This window comes from Citrus sinensis, chromosome 7 (assembly GCF_022201045.2).
Source record: "Citrus sinensis cultivar Valencia sweet orange chromosome 7, DVS_A1.0, whole genome shotgun sequence".
Taxonomy (NCBI): Eukaryota; Viridiplantae; Streptophyta; class Magnoliopsida; order Sapindales; family Rutaceae; genus Citrus; species Citrus sinensis.
The window spans coordinates 8,401,848-8,422,486 of record NC_068562.1 but is presented as its reverse complement, the minus strand read 5'-3'; the positions used below and the strand labels follow the sequence as shown (position 1 = coordinate 8,422,486).

Here is a 20,639-nt window from a genome sequence, read left to right as displayed (position 1 = left end):
TTCCTGAAAACGAAATAAACAAAGACAGATATTGGCAAGTGATGGAGAAATTAAGGAGCTTTCGGTATGCATTGCTTTCTTGTTTAACTCTTGGAGTACTGATTCAAGCTCAGGATCAATCTGGTTTGAACTTCCAATTCTCTTTTCATTTTGAAATTTTACTTATTACGCCACTAAGCATTCTATTTAATTTCTTCTAAAATTTCACGTTTTCAGGATTCATTAGCATAGATTGTGGGATACCGGCTTCTTCTGGTTACAACGATGAGATTACAGGCATCAAGTACATTTCAGATGAAACCTTCATCGATACAGGAACATCAAAGAGCATAGCACCTGAATTTCAGTCCAACGCACTTGAACGACAATTTAATCACATCCGAAGTTTTCCTGAAGGTACAAAAAACTGTTACACTCTAAATCCTGCCCAAGGACAAAACTACAAGTATTTGCTCAGAGCCCGTTTCATGTATGCAAATTATGATGGCCGAAATAATGTGCCACAATTTGATTTGTTTGTCGGAGACATAATCTGGGATACGATAAAATTGGATAATGCTTCAAGTATTATGACCACAGAGATCATACACGTCCCTCCAAGAAAAAACATTTATGTTTATCTTGTTAATACTGGCCTTGGAACACCTTTCATTTCATCACTTGAGCTCAGGCTTTTGAAAAATTCTACCTATGAGACTCAATCTCTGGCTGAATCACTTTGGTTGCTCAGAAGATACGATTTCGGTTCCATAACTAATAAATCAGTCAGGTAATGATGCGTATTGAGTTTGATATATGAAATTAGATATCAGTTTATTTATTTCGATCTTAATTTTTGTTGTCAATTTAATATCTCAATAGGTACAAGGATGATATATATGATCGCTTATGGATGCCTAAGAACTACCCTGGCTGGAAAAAATTAAGCACATCGCTACCCATTGATGCTGAAAATCCCAATGCCTTTAGACCGGCACCAGCTGTGATGAGTACAGCTGTCACATCGGAGAATGTTAGCGAAAATTTTTTGATCGTTTTCTGGGAGCCTACGGATCCCGCTTCGCAATATTATGTATACATGCACTTCTGTGAAGTAGAGGTCTTATTAGCAAACCAGACGCGAGAATTCAACATCACTCAGAATGGCAAGTTTTACATTGGGCCTATTGTTCCTACTTACTTGTACACAACAACTGCCTTAAGCTCAGTGCCTGTGAGCGGCGCAAGAATCGAGTATATAATCAATGCAACTGAGAGATCAACTCTTCAACCCATTCTGAATGCCATGGAGATCTATATGGTCAAAAATTCCTCGCAATTGCTAACGGATGAAGATGATGGTATGCTTAATTCAAAAATATTGAACAATTTAAAACATTTTTTTTTTTCTGAGTGCACATAATTTTATTCTTATTAATTTTTCGTGTCATGATTTTGGGAATTGCAGTTGATGCTTTAAGGAATATAAAATCAACATACGGAGTTAAAAGAAATTGGCAAGGAGATCCGTGCGTTCCGAAAAATTACTGGTGGGATGGTCTTAATTGCAGTTATGAGGATAACAATCCTTCTCGAATCATATCCCTGTGAGTGTATGCCTTCAATTAAGCATGCTAGACTTTCAGTTTAATTTTATTTATTTCTTTCAAATCGAATCCTGGATTTGACCTCTAGGAAGGCGGCTCCTTTACTACTGGAGCGCCGCCTTGACTTGAGCTTGCACCCAGGATTTTCAATTTAATTTTATTAGCTACGTCTTATTGAAATTTAAGTTGCAATTAGGAACTTATCTTCAAGTGGACTGACCGGAGAGATATCTCCATACTTTGCCAATCTCACAGCAATAGAGTTTCTGTAAGTATTCTGCCTTCCGTTGACCATAAGCAACCATTGACCATTATAATAAGCGTTGACCACTTATGAAAATTTTTGGATACAGGGATTTATCGAACAATAGTTTAAGCGGAACCTTCCCTGAATTTTTATCTAAACTGCCGTCTTTGAGAGCGCTGTAAGTTTACTTCCTAGCTAAGATTATAATTGCTAAGGGCATCAAAACTTTATATAAATTGATGTGGAATTATATGATTGGAGAGGAAGACCAGTTCATACAATATATCAGTTATATAGAACACAATTGAGTCCTTCTAATCTAAAGTCTCCCGAGTTTTTTAAGGTGTTGTGATGAATGCGTTTGTTGTTACCCATTTACTGTTTATACTACTATTTGGATTGAATGAAATTGGACAACTAATTAACTTGACAATTTGATCTAACTCTGCAAATTGCAGAAACTTAAAAAGAAACAAGCTTACAGGTTCTCTTCCAGCTGACCTCGTGGAAAGGTCAAACAACGGGTCGCTGACATTGAGGTTTAATTCCTTTTACTTTTAAACCAGTTACAATTATGTTACACGTCATTATAAATTATTTTTCATGTCTTACTAATATTCTTATGAACTTGTAAGTGTGGACGGCAATACAAGCACAACTTGTTCATCCGAATCATGCAAAAAGAAGAAGCACAAGTTTGTTGTTCCTGTAGTAGTATCAGTTGCTGCGTTTTCTACTGTCTTATTTGCATTGGCAATCTTTTGCGGTCTTAGAAGGAGAAACAAACGAGGTATATAGATATGTATACACACACACATACATAGCTAGACCTTCCACAGATGAAAAGAAATATGATGCTTAAAAATGAATTGATTATCAGTCACAATTGATTTTTTTTTTTCAATAGTTAAATTGTATCAATTATTAAATTTGTGATACCTTCAATTATTAGTTGGCCAAAAGGTGGAAATGGAATTTGAAAACAGAAATGATTCTTTTGCACCGAAAAGTCGGCAATTTGCATATTCTGAAATCCAGAAGATTACAAACAATTTTGAGAGGGTCCTTGGCAAAGGAGGATTTGGAGAAGTTTACCATGGCTCTTTGGATGACAATCAACAAGTAGCTGTTAAAATGCTTTCTTCTTCGTCAGCGCAAGGTTACAAGGAGTTTCATGCAGAGGTATATACGAAACATTTTGTTTGATCTTAATGTGCTGTATTTTTTAAATTACAACTGTTGTGGAAAAAAAAAACTATGAAATAAAAGTTAATAGTATGTAGTAATTTAAAAATTTTGACAAAATTAGTAAAGATATAACCCATTTTTTGTTATACAAGTGTAAAACTAAATTAACTTAACTTTTAAACTACAACAGTTAGTGTTTATTAAATATTTTAGTACTGTAATTTTGAAACTATAGTTGTCTAACCTCAATTCTTAGGCCCCATTTGAGGCAGCCACCCGAAACGCGCTATTGTTAATACAAAAAATAGTTGAGGTCAATTACATTTCTTAAAATGAGATGCTGTTTTCAATTGCTGCAGGTTAAACTTCTGATGAGAGTTCATCATAGAAACTTGACAGCCCTTATTGGTTATTGCATTGAAGGCAACAACATGGGGCTCATTTACGAGTACATGGCCAGTGGAACCCTGGATCAATATCTGAAAGGTCCTTTTTTCAAAATTCATGATTTAATATAATCTTCTAGAAATGATTTCTTGTTAGTTACATTCTGCAATGATGTACAGGCAAGAAAGAGCATATGTTGAATTGGGTGGAGAGATTGCAAATAGCAGTTGATTCTGCTCAAGGTAATCGTCTAGAGAGTAAATAATTGCTCGTCAATACATCGTTTTATCGTTTCCAAATGAGCTCTGTGTTTAAATTTTATATATTGAATTGTGTAACAGGATTGGAGTATCTTCACTATGGTTGTAAGCCGCCCATAGTGCACAGAGATGTGAAATCATCCAATATCTTATTGAATGAAAAATTACAGGCCAAGATAGCTGATTTTGGCCTTTCCCGGATTTTTTCAATTGAAAGCGGTGACCAGATATCTACAGCTGTTGCTGGAACCCCTGGTTACCTTGACCCTGAGTACGCACTTGGCCATTGTGAATTTGAATATTAATTCTCCAAGCAAACTTTGGCAACAACATCAACTCTGTTTCATACTTTTGTCCGTGTATGCAGGTACTATGTGCTCAATTGGCTAAATGAGAAAAGTGACGTGTACAGCTTTGGGGTTGTTCTTCTAGAAATAATCACAGGCCGTCGGCCAGTGATATCAAGGGCAGAGGATGACACTACGCACATAAGTCAATGGGTTAATTCCATGCTTGCCGAGGGAGATATCAGAAACATTGTTGATCCAAGTTTACAGGGCAATTTTGACAACAATTCCGCCTGGAAAGCTGTTGAACTAGCACTAGCTTGTGCATCTCATACTTCCTCTGAAAGGCCAACAATGACAGACGTTTTGATGGAATTAAAAGAGTGTTTGTCATTAGAAATTGTTCGGAATGAAGGGCATGAAAAAGGACATAGAGATCCAAGAAGAATGGTCACACTTAATCTGGATACTGAGTCTTCTCCTTCAGCAAGATAGTATATTTTTCTGTATTAATTTGCAATGAGTTCTTCTCGTAAATTCAAAATTTTCAAGCTGTATTATAAGCATTGTCAGTTCAATAACCGGAAAAGTCGATGATAATAAGAAACCTGTGGATCACTCTATCCAGTTATCATTGAAAAGGACATGAAGTTCTTTACAATTTTCACAAGGGAATAAGATTTACATACTGTAAATAAGAGATGATTCTATTAGGAATATTATTATTTTGATTTATCTAACTAATTTTAGCAAACGACCATCTTTTTTAAAGAATCATCCTTGGAGTTTCATTTTTTTTTAATAATAATTTTTGATACACACACACACACACAAAAGAACACTCAAGAATTTGGTGAAGGAAATATTGAAGTATGATCAAAAGTCGTGCAAGAGGTTAGAGACTACGGTATAAAGTAAGAATGCCCAAAAAAACTTGTGAAGCATACGATTGATCTATCTGGAGACTGGAGATATAAGAGCAGTTATCAACAATGACAAAAAAAGGCATATGAAAATTTAAAGAGCTTTTTGTGTTGTCCTTTTCAATAATTTACAATAAGAATTATTATAAGGTTTAAAGAGGGAAGAAGGGTGTTTGAATAGCTCTACTCTTTTATCTTTGCATGCACTTGGGGTCATATGTGAAGCCCATTTAGCAGTGATATTATTGGTGTGAGGTTTGTTTGGACCTGGGTTCATATATCAAGCCCATTAAGTATCAATCAGATGACTTGTTGAACTTGGTTGTTAGAGCTTAAAAGCATCTTTGAAAAACTCTTTAAATTTTTCTCTTTAAATATTTGTTTATTTATTTATGTGGTAAATAAAAACATCAAAAAATATGAAGTAAAATTTTATTTAAAGAGTCTTTTTATGATACTATAATAAAAGTCCACATTCATTATCTTTTGCATCTCATACTTCATCCTATAGGCCAATAATTTCCAAATGTTGTGGAGTTCATTGAAAATTTAATTTTCAGTTCATAATTTATTAGTTTAGTAAAAACATTAAATCAGATGAAAATATCATTGATTGAATGAAAATCTTACATGATTCATATGATTCGCTTTTATTACAATATTATATTTTCATTGAATCAATTATGTTCTACCACATCAATTTTTTTTTTAATTTTTTTCCTATTTACAAGATCTAAGTAACTCATACCGTACCAATAGGCATTTGGTCCAATGGGAGAAATCTTGCACTTACAATATTGAGTGTAAGGGTTCGAGCCTCCATAAGAGCATTATAGAGGTTAATTTTAGTACTCCCTCAATTATCAACTAATTAACTGGAGATAGTCTCTCTCTTATGAAATGTGAGTAGAGTAGATACTCCTCGAATATTAGAGAGGATTTAAAATATATTTGAGTTTAAAGTATCTGGGCAAGTACTTTAGTAGGTTAATGTATGGTGGTGGTCTCAGTTGTTTGGTACAATGAATGGTGGTGGTGGTCTCAGTTGTTTGGTACGATTGTAAATATTGTAATTGTAATGTCTAATATAATATCAGTAGTAATAATCTCCCTTATGAAATGTGAGTAGAGTAGACATCCTTCGAATATTAGAGAGGGTGATTGTAAATATTGTAATTGTAATGTCTGATGTAATATCAGTAGTAATAATCTGTGTCTGGGCAAGTGCTTCAGTGGGTTAATATATGGTGGTGGTCTCAGTTGTTTGGTACGATTGTAAATATTGTACTTGTAATGTCTGATATAATATAAGTAGTAATAATCTCCCTTACGAAACGTGAGTACAGTAGGCACCACTCGAATATTAGAGAGGATGATTGTAAATATTATAATTATAATGTCTGATGTAATATCAGTAGTAATAATTTGTGTCTGGACAAGTACTTTAATGAGTTAATGTATAGTGATGGTCTCAGTTGTTTGGTACGATTGTAAATATTGTACTTGTAATGTCTGATGTAATATTAATAGTAATAATCTCCCTTACGAAATGTGAGTAGAGTAGGCACTTCTCGAATATTAAAGAGGGTGAAGAGTAGGCACCCCTCGAATATTAGAGAGTATGATTGTAAATATTGTAATTGTAATGTCTGATGTAATATCAGTATTAATAATTTGTGTCTAGACAAGTGTTTCAGTGGGTTAATGTATGATGGTGTAATTGTAATATCTGACATAATATCAATAGTAATAATCTGTATATAACAAAATTCAAATAAGTAGTGATAATCTGTATATAACATAATTAAAAAAAAAAAGAGTAAATCATGCCGTACCTGTGAGTAAGGCTAATAGGCCGTCTATCGACCGTGACTCATTGTCTCTTCACATTTGGTCAACTCTTAAGAGTTGCCCGAAAGTTATATATGTAATGAAATTTATTGAATATCCAACGTGCTCTCAACTATCACAAAGATCTCAAACTGCAAATCGTTGACTCATAATCAATTGGCAAAAGACAAAAATGTATTCTATTGGATTATGTCTCATAATCAAACTCATTAATTTTATTTTTATTTTTTATAGTAATTATTTTAACGTAACATAAAAAATAAACTTATCGAAGAGAATTAATTAGTTCCACGAAACAGCCGAGCAGAATAGTTTATATAACTGTTACATGCATCAGGCATTTTCATATGAGCTACCTAGTGGTTAGAGATTGCAAATAATCAACACGGCTTTAGGGGTAATCAATTCTACTACGTAATTTGGATATTATCAGACTTTCGCCTGATAAGAGTTCAGGTTTTCAAAATATGGGAGTACTTCGACTATCAACTTGCAGCCTTACCATATTTTTCCATCTTGATGATTAAGGGCCCGGCTCTTTGGTTGAAGTTTGAAATTCATTTACAGCTCTGCAAGTGTGTCATATACATATATTTTATCCGGACCCCTGATGCTAATTCAAAAACAATCATATCTTGATCAGTATTAGAAAACCAGGTTCGTGAAGCGTTGACATTCATAGGAGCTAAAAGAAGGTCTACCATAAAATTTGGTCGATTAGTTATTTTCCTCGAATCTTACAAATTGAACTTAAAAGCCTTGTAAGAGCATCACGACAACGGAATATTTTATTTGAGGGAATATTATACTTTATTCTACCAATTGAATCCAATAATGGGATATCTAATGTATTGCTGAGCATTGACCAATTTTGCCAAAATATGATATAATTTCATAATATTACTCTGGCAATATAAACTAGAAGATGATCACATATAGCCCACTTCATTTTCTAGCAACTAAACTTTGCTAACCAACACAAAATTACAGATGTTGATGAAAATGTTGAAAATTTTCCTCCTTGCGCTGCTTGGTAGTTTGCCTCTTGCAAATGTAATTCATGCCCAGGATCAAACAGGTTTCAGTATCTGATTTTTCGAATAACAACAATTTTAGTTGTATTTTCATTAACAAGGCCTCTTTCTGCTTCATTTTCACAGGATTCATTAGTCTAGATTGTGGTTTACCTAAAGATTCTAACTACACGGAAACAACAACTGGCATAAATTACATTTCTGATGATGCCTTTGTCGAAACTGGAATTGGTAAGAGTATATTACAGGAATTCCAAACCGGCCAGCAAAAGCAAATGCGGCGAGTCCGAAGCTTCCCTGATGGTATCAGAAACTGCTACAGATTCAATCTCACAAAAGGCAGTAGATATTTAATCAGGACAAATTTTATGTACGGTAACTATGATGAGAAAAATTCTGTACCAGGATTTGACATGTTTATCGGGCCTAATAAATGGTTATCAGTAACATTTGAGAATAATGCATCATTTGTTGCAATAGGGGAGATCATTCATATCCTACCATCAGATTATTTACACATCTGTCTCGTGAATACCGGTTTAGGGACTCCTTTCATTTCCGCATTAGAATTAAGGCCATTGTTTGAAAATTCCACTTATAAAGCACAATCTGGATCTTTGAATCTCTTCACAAGATTGGATGTTGCTTCAACAACAAATTTGACAATCAGGTGAGCCAGTTTTATTACCAATCCTGACATTTATTTGCTCGTGTAAAAGCTTGGATCGTGATAAAATCCTGGTCCTTTGCTTCAGGTACAATGATGATGTTCATGATCGCAGTTGGTTTCCATATAATTCAGCTAATTGGGCAAGGATAAACACTTCGCTCACTGTGGATGCTGAAAGCCACAATAGTTATCAACCACCGGCTGTTGTCATGAATACTGCTGGAACGCCGAAAAATGCTAGCCAGTCCATGGATTTTTACCTGGAAACTGAGGATCCATCGATTCAATTTTATGTCTACATGCACTTTGCTGAAGTTCAGATTCTCCAAGCTAACCAGTCAAGACAATTCAACATTTCTTTGAACGGAGAGCATTGGTATGGACCTTTTAGTCCTAATTACTTGTTAACAACAACAGTGTTTAGTCCAACAGCCTTGATTGGAGGAAATTATTCGTTTTCGCTCTATAAAACGGGAAATTCTACTCTTCCTCCCATCATCAACGCCATTGAAGTTTACTCAGTCAAAGAATTCTTGCAGCTACAAACAGAGCAAATAGATGGTATTTTTTTTTTCCTGTCCTATAGTATGAGATGAAATAACATCAATTTCTTGTTCTAATTATCAGCTTACGCAATTAAATTTTAGTTGATGCTATTACAAATATCAAAGCAACGTATGGATTGAAGAAAAATTGGCAAGGTGATCCATGTGCCCCACTAGCTTACTTGTGGGATGGTCTTAATTGCAGCTATGGTGACTCTAGTTCACCAAGAATCACATACTTGTAAGTATATCTAATCAAGCGAACAAACTGACTGTTTAGCTTCTTATAACACTGTTTAAATTTTATTGAGCATTGAATATGATCATATCAGGAACTTATCCTCAAGTGGATTGAAGGGGGGCATAACTTCTTACGTATCTAATCTCACATCACTCCAGTTTTTGTAAGTATTTCAATCTCACAAGAACCAGTAGTTTTTGTGCTTATTAATTATTTAATATTAATCATCTAATAATAATCACCTGATCACCATTGTTTGTGTGAAATATCAGGGACTTGTCGAACAATAATTTGACAGGATCAGTACCTGATTTTCTATCTAAGCTACCACTGAGGACTCTGTAAGTTACAAGTTGACAAATTTTCCTTTTCATTTAAATGTAAACAGGCGATAATCTTTTTCTTGCCCCTTTTCAGAAATTTGCAAGGAAACAAGCTGAACGGTTCAGTTCCAGTTGAGCTACTCGAAAGATCAAAGAATGGATCACTTTCATTAAGGTGTGCTCTTTAATTTATTGAGCTTATACAATAAATTTTTTTTTTTTCGTTTTCAAAATTCACAGTAGATGAAAGGATTTGATTTAGAAACACACACACACATCTACACCTTTAAGACTGAATTTCATTTCCTGTGATCAATCCAGCGTTGGCGGAAATCCAGGCCTTTGTTCAAAGATTTCATGCAAAAAGAGGAAGAACAATGTTGTGGTTCCCGTGGTAGCGTCAGTTGCTGGTTCAGTTTTCCTCTTAGCAGCGGCATTAGCAATCTTTTTTGTCCTCAAAAGAAAGAGACAAGGTGTGTACATATTTTATTAGATTCAGTCACAAAAACAGGAACTCTTAGAGCTCACATGATCAAGATCAATTTAATTTGTAATGACTTTTCAGTTGGGAAAGTGAAGAGAGAATCCAAAAATAAAATAGACTCATTTGAGGCAAAAAGTCGACACCTCTCGTACTCCGACGTCGTGAAAATTACAAATAATTTCGAGAGGACTCTTGGGAAAGGAGGATTCGGAACAGTCTATTATGGCCGCTTAAATGAAATTGATGTGGCTGTTAAGATGCTCTCTTCATCATCTGCTCAAGGGTTTCAGCAATTTCAAGCTGAGGTACATAAATAACTAATTCATACTCGTTTGAACAATTGAGCTCATTATTTTATCTTTCAATTTTCCTGTGATATGCATGAGCCTTGACATTCTTTGTAGGTCAAACTCCTCATGAGAGTTCATCATAGAAATTTGACATCCCTGGTTGGGCACTGCGATGAGGATAACCAAACGGCGCTCATTTATGAATTCATGGCCAATGGAAATCTACAAGAATATTTATCAGGTTATTATGCAGTATGCACTAAAGATTTTTGCATGATCAGAAAATTAATAATGAAGACGTTCACAATTCTAATTTATGTAATTTGTGCAATATGGTATAACATAGAAAATTTTTGTGTGATATGAATGTAGATATTAGCAAAAAAGTCTTGAGTTGGCAAGAGAGACTTCGAATAGCAGTGGAGTCAGCACAAGGTTAGATAGCTAAATTAGATTATTTGAATCATTCTCCTTTGATTTGCTAATTAGTTGATTTAATATAGATGTGAAGGGAACTGATTAATTAATCATCCACTTGGAATTTAAAATTGTACAGGTTTGGAATATTTGCACAATGGTTGCAAGCCACCAATAGTCCACAGAGATGTGAAGTCAACAAACATATTATTAAATGAGAAGTTACAGGCTAAGTTAGCTGATTTTGGGCTGTCAAAGTCTTTTGCAACCGACGCCAACACTCATGTCTCCACCGTTGTTGCTGGCACTCCAGGCTACCTTGACCCCGAGTAAGAATATTGATAAATTAATCCTTTTTCTTTTAACAAACCAAAAGCCAATATTAATTACCAGAAAGTTTCATAATTATTCAGCAATGTGTGTGAAATAGTTTCATAATTTGGCACTGTGCAGGTATTATACATCAAATAGGTTGACGGAAAAGAGTGATGTATATAGCTTTGGGGTTGTTATTCTTGAGATAATAACTTGTAAGCCAGCGATTTCAAGAATCAACGAAGAAGAGAAGATTCACATTCGTCAATGGGTCAATTCCTTGATAGCCAAAGGTGATATCAAAAGCATTGTTGATCCAAGATTACAAGAAGATTTTGACGCCAATTCTGTCTGGAAAGCTGTGGAATTAGCAATGGCTTGTTTATCTCCAACTGGTAATCAAAGGCCAACCATGAGTCAAGTTGTAATGGAATTAAGTGAGTGTTTGGCAGCGGAGATGGCTAGGGCAAATTCAGGCCGTGGTTTTCATTCAAAAGGCTCCATTGATCATTTGATGATGTCCATGAATCTTGGCACCGAATTAAATCCCCGAGCTAGATAAAATTCACCGGTTAACTTTGAACATTTTCTGCTTCATTTGATAAAATTCATCGAATTAAGTCCACCAACTCCCTTGACGCTGCTAAAGAGAAGAATTTTTTCTTTCTTTTTTTCCCCTTGTTTTCAATAAACTACATTTTGGCCCTAACTGCCTGTATATTTGTTGTCAATCAATCATCTGATTTGAGTTAGTATTTCCTTTGTGGTATTTTAGACTTTCACTCAATATAATTTTAATTAGTAGAGAATATCACTGCATCTTTAATAGGGATGATAATGAGGAGGAGAGGCCTACCTCATTTCCCATCCCATTAAAAATTTCACCTTCATTTCCCACCCCATTTGCCAATAAATTTAGTGGAGTGGGGATGAAAAATCCCAATGTCGGGAATGATTTCCTCATCCCCACCTTATTCTCCATTTACTTATTTTATAGTAGATATAGATAAATGATTTTAGTAAATTAAAAATTAGAAACTTAAATAAAATTATTATCATATTATAAAGTATTTAAATTATTTTAAAAAAATCTCCAAAGGTTAAAATAATATCTTGAAATAATATCAAACCTAAAAATATTTGAAGAGAGTAGCACATTCAAAGAGAAAAGAAAACATAACGATATATTAGAGTTGAATATATAAGAATTATAATGTAGGTTTTCTTTTAGTTATAACCTAATTATATTAAGTAAAAATAATAATAAAAATTTATTAACCAACATTTTAATTGATAAAATGAAATTATTGAACAAAAATAAAAAAAAATTCATATATAATGGGGATTGGGGTGGGGGTGGGGTGGGGAGTGCAAAACAAATCCCAACCCCATTAAGAATTTTGAAATTATTTTTCTCTTATTTCTCACTTCATTCCCCAAAAATTATTTAAAATTCACCTCATTTGGGATGGATCCTATAAGACTCCAAACCCGTGAAGGATTTTGCCATCCCTCATCTTTAACTCCATGCATATTTTTGGTACTTACACGGCAGCCTATTATATGCCTACATATTTTTCGCCATATAATTAAGCAGGCTACAAATTTTTCCATATAATTTCTCTACTTAACAGAGCCTAGAGACATTGCGAACTTGCTAAAGATAAAAACTTTGAAAAAAAGCGACACCAACAAACACAATCAAATGGTGTATATTTTCATCCACGAATCATTCTTAATTTTTCATTACTAATGAAAGCAAAAGGTATAATGTTTTATTAGATACTTACTAAACCAAGAATCAAAGGCTGATATTGAATCACATAACAATATAAAACTTCTGTAACAAACCGTTATAGTACAGTGTGTCTTCTTGTTCTATGGGTCACTAATCTTATCTTCAGTTGAGTCTAGATTTTTCTTCGCTTGATAATCAATCTTGATGCTCCTGAAACCTTCTGAAATCCAAATGAAATGATTCAAGCCAAAAATAATTCATTGAGGCACTCTGTCGAACAGTTCGGCAAAACCATCAAACACCATCATATTTTAACTTCAATCCAACAAAAGCAGGGTTCTTCCAGATCAATTGGTCCATTATATGTCTATCGAGCCAATAATGATTGCGTTTAACGAAGCTACTCAAGAAATAACTTTTGGTTAGCATATGAGTTAAAATTCCCTTTTTTTTAATTAATTAGTAAACGTACTTTTATAAAATTAAATGAAAAAAAAGAAATATCAGCTTCAATTGCAAAATTTTATATATTTACTAATGTTTATATTTGTCATCATTCTTATGAATTGAACAAGTCTTTGAGTCGACTCTTACTAAAAAGATATGATTATCAGTTTTTCTATTGTTAAAGAACAAGTTGGTGCCTAATGTCAAATGATTCCAACCCGCAAAATCGCGAAGTTAGAACCTGTTATAAAATTGCATGTGGCTTTCCGGATGGAGAGATTTTAGAATACGTAACAGATGCTATGTCAGTTATATAACAAACAAATGATACTATAATATGGTGCATTTATTTTAAAAAATTACCAAGCAAGTGATGGTAATATTAAATTTAATTGCATGTGTCATACATGCATTAGTTGGTTAAATTACTTTTGATGTATTCTAGAATTCTTCCTGGGGATGAGCTTCCTTTTAAAATTAAATCAAATTTCAATTGATTCAACTTAAATTGCAACGAGCAACGGCTTGACATGAACACTTATATATACAATTTCAATTATTTGGAGTTGAATTGTTCAAATGTTCATTTACCAAGAAGTGGCCAAGTGGCTATACAGTTTCAATTACTTGGAGATGAATTGTTCAAATGTTCACCTGCCAAGAAGTGGCCAAGTAACGAAAGAGACATATATAGGTTCGGTACCCAAGTAAATCTTTGCTAATTTTTAGTTATTCTTGAATGATTCTAGTATCTAGCCAAAAAATCCACGTTCGATGTGAAAGAAATAAATTAAAAACTATGGTGACTAATTGATACTTTTGTCTTATTTGAAAGATCTTGTTGAAAATGCTCACGTAATTAAAAAAGTCTAAATTCGAAGTGTATATGAACGAATTTGATAGCCTATAAACACTTTACTATTTACAGGAAGTGTTGCCCAGTTTAATTAATTTGGTCAAACTTTTAGCTTCTTGTCACCAATGCACGATTTATTTAGTTCAGACTTAGAAAAATATTAATCAAATTAAATTATTGTAGTGCAATACCAAGGAACTTACAGCTGAAAGGAATATTTGACTTTAATATTTCCTGTTTTGTTCTGGTGCTTATACTTACTACAATCTAAATGAATACATAATTGGTCAAGTTGTTGTATTGTTTTCCATTTTTTGATTCAGTAGGAAAAGTTAGAAGATCATGATGGAGATTCTTTAATTACCTTCCCTGGAAGAAACTGAAAAAGGTGATGGAGATCTTTGAGAATTTTCTCTTCGCATTACTTGGAGGTTTTGCTCTTGTAGCTCTGGTTCACGCTCAGAATCAATCAGGTCTGAGTTTTTAATTAATATTTTAATTCTTCAGGATTTAATTAACTAACTCTCATATCTTGGCCGTGTTAAGAAAAGTTGGCTTTTGCGTCCAGGGTTCATTAGCATAGATTGTGGGGCTGAAAACACAACGTACACAGATACAAAAACAGGCATAAAGTACATTTCGGATACAACTTTCGTGGATACCGGCATAAGCAAGAGTGTAGCACTCGCATACCAACTAGAGAGTCTTCATCAACCTCTATGGAATCTCAGAAGCTTTCCTGAAGGAAAAAGAAACTGTTACAATGTAAAACTTGCGAAAGACGTTAGATATTTGATCAGAGCAAGCTTCACGCATGGAGATTATGATGGCAAAGGTACGGTACCAGAGTTTGATTTGCATCTTGGACCAAATAAATGGGAGTCTGTGATCTTGGGAAATGTCTCAACTATCATTGTTAAGGAAATTATTCATGTCATCTCCTCCAATAGTACACAAGTTTGTCTTGTGAATACTGGTTCGGGGACGCCTTTCATATCAACATTAGAATTTAGGCCCCTGCCTAATAACACTTACATTACCCAATCCGGATCACTCAACACCTTTATAAGGATGGATGTTCTTTCAATTACCAATCAAGTAGTCAGGTGGGTCGATTTCATACCTACGCTCCTTCAACTTTTTTGTGTAAGTTCAAACTAGAAGAGAATCTTAGTGAAAAAGAAAAATGTTTCAGGTATCCGGATGATGTGTATGATCGAAGCTGGGCGCCATATGCTTACCCTCAGTGGCAACAAATAACTACCCCACGTACCATTGATGAGGATGGGTACAATGACTATCAGCTGCCATCAATTGTCATGAGGAGTGCTGCTACGCCTAAAAATAAGAGCGAGCCTTTACTAATCGACTTGGTCCATGAGGATTCCACCTCAAAATTTTATATGTACATGCACTTTGCTGAACTTGAAGAGCTTCAAGCCAACCAGTCCAGGCAATTCAACATTTCTTTCAATGGAAACCACTTGTATGGACCTGTTGTTCCAAGTTATCGGCACACAACCACTGCGTACACTACTTCCGCGTTGACTGGAGAAAAGTTGCAATTTTCCATCCATAAAACCGAAAACTCAACCCTGCCGCCAATACTCAATGCAATTGAATTTTATTTGGTACAAGATTTCTCACAATCAGAGACAGAGCAAGCAGATGGTAAGTTGTTTTCAATATTCATTCCATTGTCAATCTTCTTCCTCTTTATTTGAGTTGTCATAATGTTTGAATATGCCACATATGCATTATAGTTGATGCTATCATGAATATCAAGTCGTTGTACAAAAGAAAAGACTGGCAAGGAGATCCTTGTGCCCCTCAGGCATTTTTGTGGAATGGCCTTGGTTGCAGCTATAATGATAATGATCCTCCTAGAATCACTTCCCTGTAAGTTCATGCCTTCAAGAACGTTAGATTATTATTTTTTCTATTTTTTCATTCAACTCTCTGATAAGTAAATCAATGAACCTGAAATCAGGAATTTATCCTCAAGGGGATTGACTGGGGGGATCCCTCCTTATTTATCAAATCTCACAGTGATAGAACATTTGTAAGTATCTGAATCTGACATGAATGAATGCATTGTCATCTCAAATTGACGATGAGGACTCAATATTGGGCTTAAATGTTTCAATCCAATTTGTCAGGGACTTATCAAACAATAGTTTGACTGGACCAGTGCCAGAGTTTCTATCTAAACTCCAATACTTGAGGGTCTTGTAAGTTATTTTTGGATTTAAACTGAAATGACATGTTTCTTATATATTATTTGTACAGAAACTAAAATTTACATCTGTTTTGCTATTGCAGGAACTTAACAGGAAATATGCTGACAGGCCCGTTGCCAACAGAACTTGTTGAGAGATCAAAAAATGGTTCATTGTCCTTAAGGTATACTTTTTGTCAAAAAAATATGAACCTCCATGTGATATCTTACATTGCTAGTGAGTGAGTTTTTAGACTGGTTTATAAGTCATGGGCTCTCCTATCTAAGTAAATGCATTTGTGTTGCAAAGTTCAATAACAAAATAGTGAGAGCCCTTGTGCTTAAAGCAGACAATATCCTATAAGAGGCTGTGTGCTTAAAACGGACAATATTTCCTTGGTTGCTAGGCTTGGGCTGTTACAATTGGTGTCAAAGAGGCATCAGAGCCGACTCTCCATTACTAGGATGGGTTTGGGCTATTACACCCGATATAATTTAATACCTAACTTTCCTAAGAAACTTGTGAAGTTTATCATTTGAGATTTTTTTTTCAGAATACATTATAAATACTATGTCAGCTATATAACAAATAAATAATATAATGACATCAGTGCATTTGTTTTGACAAACTGCTATTCAAATGGTGGTTATATTAAATTAAATTACACGTCATACATACATTAATTGATTGTATTACCTTTGGTATATTCTGAAATTTCTTGCCTATAGAAGCAGGGTTTTGACTCTAAACTTTTTTCTATTTATCAAATAGGTTCATTAAATTAATTTCTTGGAAACATAATAATCTTCATGGTTGTTAAATTACAGTAAGGAGTTGTAGCGGTAACGCCATGCGTGAGTTCAAAAGCTATCAGTTAAAATTTTAACTTTTGATGTTGTTTAAATTGGCTGCTTTAATTGAAGTGTGGACCTTTGCTCATCATATCCTTGCAAGGAGAATAATAAGAAGAAGAACAATTTTGTTGTCCCAGTAATAGCGTCATTTGCTTCATTATTGGTCGTCACTTTAGCTGTATCAGCTATCTATTGGAGACATAAAAGACTAAGAAAAGGTATGACCAACATTATATATATTCTTGGTACTTCGATTTTATCTCCATGTTATTTTTAGGAGAATATTTCTCAAGACTATAAATTTGCTTACACGGCCTCTTAATTTATGAGTAGGGGAAAAGAACGATGATTCCAGCTTAATAGATGGATCATTGGAGACAAAGAAGCGGCGATTTACATATGCTGAGATTACAAAAATTACCAATGACTTTGAAACAATCCTCGGCGAGGGAAGTTTTGGAAAAGTTTACCATGGCTACTTGGATGATAACACTGAAGTTGCTGTGAAAATGCTCTCTCCATCTTCTCGTCAAGGATACGAGCAGTTTGAAGCAGAGGTAATCTTAAACCTAACACAAGCGAAAAATTGGAGCCCAAATTTATATCCAACTAAAAAGATTTTAATTTTACAGGTAATACTTCTACGGACAGTTCATCACAAAAATTTGACAACGCTCTACGGCTATTGTAACGAAGGAAACCAAATTGGTCTCATCTACGAGTACATGGCCAATGGGAGCTTAGAGGAGTATTTATCAGGTTTGATTTTGCTTCTTTTTTTTTTTTGGCTTTTTAAATGTCTAAATAAGAAAGTTTATCAATTAACACAATACAAGAATGTTTTAACATTTAGTATGTGGATGCAGATAGCAATGCGGACGTGTTGAGTTGGGAAGGAAGACTTCGTATAGCAACGGAGGCAGCACAAGGTTAACATGAATATATGTGTCAAAATTGGTTAGAATTGAGCTTTCATTTTTTTTTTTTTTTGGGGTGGCTGCAATTAAGTGAACTGATTTTGAGTGGATCTGAGATGTAGGATTGGAGTATCTACACCTGGGCTGTAAGCCGCCCCGAGTACACAGAGATATCAAGCCAGCAAACATTTTATTAAATGATCAATTCCAAGCCAGATTAGCCGATTTCGGGCTGTCAAAAACTTTTCCAATTGAAGGTGTCTCTCATCTATCAACAGGCGTTGCTGGGACATTTGGGTACCTTGACCCTGAGTAAGTATATACCTACGCCCACATTTTTCATATAATCTGAATAGAGCTAGCTGCTAGCAATTGTTTCATTGGACAGAGCGATAATCACCTGTTTTGACTTGTAGGTATTGTCAAACATTTAGGTTAACTGAGAAAAGCGATGTGTACAGCTTTGGAGTTGTTCTTTTGGAGATAACCACAAGCCGGCCAGCAATTGCAAATACTGAAGAGCATAAACACATAAGTCAATGGGTAGATTTCATGCTTGCACAAGGTGACATTAAAAACATTGTTGATCCAAAGTTACATGGGGATATTGACGTCAATTCTGCCTGGAAAGCTGTTGAAATAGCAATGGGTTGTGTCTCTCATTCTTCCACTCCAAGGCCAAACATGAATCGGGTAGTGATGGAATTAAAGGAGTGTCTAGCAATGGAGACAGCTAGAAAGGAGGGCCATCGCTTCGGTTCAGGAGATCAGAGTGGAAGGATGATGACTCTAAATCTAACTTCTGAACTAGCTCCTCTGGCTAGGTAGTACTTTTGACCGAAGAGATGGCCCCTGCGACAAAAGAATAACGAATGGCAAAAGATCATGGCTTACTATTGTCCATTCATATAAACAAATAGTTGTGCAATCTATAAAAGAGATCTAAAGAGAGCCATTGTGGGAAACATGTAATGGCATGATTTGTGTTATTTCCTTTCCATCAAAGAACATATTGTGTTTTTGGCTAAGATATAGCTTTTGGAGGTCAACAACGTTGTAGCTTTAAGCTTTTACTCCTTCGTCTTAATGCTCAGGCTACGTTTGACATGCAGGATTAGATAAGATTAATTATTATAATTGGATTAGATTAAGGCAGTATTTGTTTTTTTTTATCTGAAATATGAATAGACTTAAATTAGTCTTAATTCGGAATAGAGCTATATGTCTGAATCTGAATAACATGTTTGGTTTTTTTTTTTTTTTTTGTCTGGATCGTTAAATATAAGTGTTAAGCTGTTTTTTTTTTAATTTAAAAAATCTAAAAACTATTATTTTTACATCTATGCCCTTACAAATTATAAATGTTAAACAATTAATAACATCTCAAATAATATAAATAAGACAATATATTTTCATAACATAATCATGCTCAATTGAATACAACCCTTTAATATTCTAAATTAGTATATTATAATCAATTTTATTGTTGTTTAAGATGTTTTATTTGAAAAAATATTAATTAAAAAATATAAAGATAAATAATGCTAATTTGAAGAAAATTAAAAAAAAAATAAAAAACTATTCGTTTACCACTATATTATCACAAGTTATGAAGATGGATAATAATGCTAATTATTAAACTTATTTAGGTATGGATGAAAATCAATTAATTAGATGATGATATTTTGGAGAATATCTTTTAATGATGTCATTCAGACTTTTTAGATTAAGTAAAAAACTAAAAAAATTAGCTTAATGACTGAAAATTTTGATTAAGTTGAAAAAACAAACCGACTTAATGACTTAACTGATTACAATTAAGTCAATTAAGTCATTAAGTCAAAAAAACAAATAGCCCCTAAGTTGGATTAGATTAAGCTGGATTATATTATATAGTCTTATGTTTGGTACAGTATCAGATTAGGCTATGTTAAATTATATATAGATAATATTAAATAGCATTTAACTTGATATTTAAATATCAATTATTCATAAAATTTTATAATCATAATTAAAATAAATTTAAAAAATAATTAATAAGAAAATTAAATATATTGTAAACAAGTTATTTGGTACCCATAATATAACAATCAAATAAAAACACATAAAACAATCTAAATATTTAATTAATTTTTATCAATTATTTAAAAATATTATATAAAATCAATTAATTAATGGTATTATTAATTTTTGTGATGATTTTTAATATTATATTAGTGATTATTAAATTTAGTACAATCCAATAATGCAATAAATTATTAAAAGAATAATTTTATTGATAAATTATTAAATATACAAGTAATGAAAATATAACCTCAAGAGTTAGTAGAAGTAAAAGTACAAATTCAATTAGATCATAGATAATAAATAAAAATAAATTTTAAGTAAATCATAAATAAAAATTAATTAATTTATATTAGGTGTAAATAAAAAGAAGTCTCATGGTTGGATTTTTTTTAAAAATCTTATCCCATCTAAATCCGTGTGTAAGTTAGTATTATTGATCCCGTAATTTTGGGATTAAATTCAAATTTAGTCCCCCTTAGTCCAATCCAACAAA

At 33.6% G+C, this 20,639-nt stretch overlaps 3 protein-coding genes across 3 annotated transcripts; all 3 read left to right on the top strand.

Annotated features, from left to right (window-relative positions):
• On the top strand, nucleotides 1-4,606 carry LOC102626730 (putative leucine-rich repeat receptor-like protein kinase At2g19210). Its single transcript, XM_015531278.3, has 13 exons — nucleotides 1-123; nucleotides 217-769; nucleotides 862-1,340; nucleotides 1,448-1,586; nucleotides 1,783-1,854; nucleotides 1,940-2,011; nucleotides 2,292-2,372; nucleotides 2,469-2,623; nucleotides 2,786-3,015; nucleotides 3,381-3,507; nucleotides 3,588-3,650; nucleotides 3,750-3,939; nucleotides 4,036-4,606. The coding sequence occupies exons 1-13, from the start codon at nucleotides 42-44 to the stop codon at nucleotides 4,448-4,450; spliced, it is 2,658 nt and encodes an 885-aa protein (XP_015386764.2). The 5' UTR covers nucleotides 1-41; the 3' UTR covers nucleotides 4,451-4,606.
• A 3,062-nt stretch (nucleotides 4,607-7,668) lies between these two features.
• On the top strand, nucleotides 7,669-11,835 carry LOC102627014 (LRR receptor-like serine/threonine-protein kinase IOS1). Its single transcript, XM_025101655.2, has 13 exons — nucleotides 7,669-7,807; nucleotides 7,890-8,433; nucleotides 8,519-8,994; nucleotides 9,081-9,219; nucleotides 9,311-9,382; nucleotides 9,492-9,560; nucleotides 9,637-9,717; nucleotides 9,864-10,015; nucleotides 10,108-10,331; nucleotides 10,431-10,557; nucleotides 10,689-10,751; nucleotides 10,873-11,062; nucleotides 11,187-11,835. Exons 1-13 carry the CDS (start codon nucleotides 7,720-7,722, stop codon nucleotides 11,608-11,610), a joined length of 2,649 nt encoding a protein of 882 aa, XP_024957423.2. The 5' UTR covers nucleotides 7,669-7,719; the 3' UTR covers nucleotides 11,611-11,835.
• A 2,585-nt stretch (nucleotides 11,836-14,420) lies between these two features.
• On the top strand, nucleotides 14,421-19,175 carry LOC112497254 (LRR receptor-like serine/threonine-protein kinase IOS1). The gene is made up of 13 exons (XM_052444018.1): nucleotides 14,421-14,562; nucleotides 14,658-15,195; nucleotides 15,285-15,760; nucleotides 15,853-15,988; nucleotides 16,080-16,151; nucleotides 16,249-16,320; nucleotides 16,412-16,492; nucleotides 17,232-17,380; nucleotides 17,496-17,719; nucleotides 17,795-17,921; nucleotides 18,029-18,091; nucleotides 18,202-18,391; nucleotides 18,496-19,175. Exons 1-13 carry the CDS (start codon nucleotides 14,481-14,483, stop codon nucleotides 18,905-18,907), a joined length of 2,622 nt encoding a protein of 873 aa, XP_052299978.1. The 5' UTR covers nucleotides 14,421-14,480; the 3' UTR covers nucleotides 18,908-19,175.
• The last annotated feature ends 1,464 nt before the right edge of the window (nucleotides 19,176-20,639 follow it).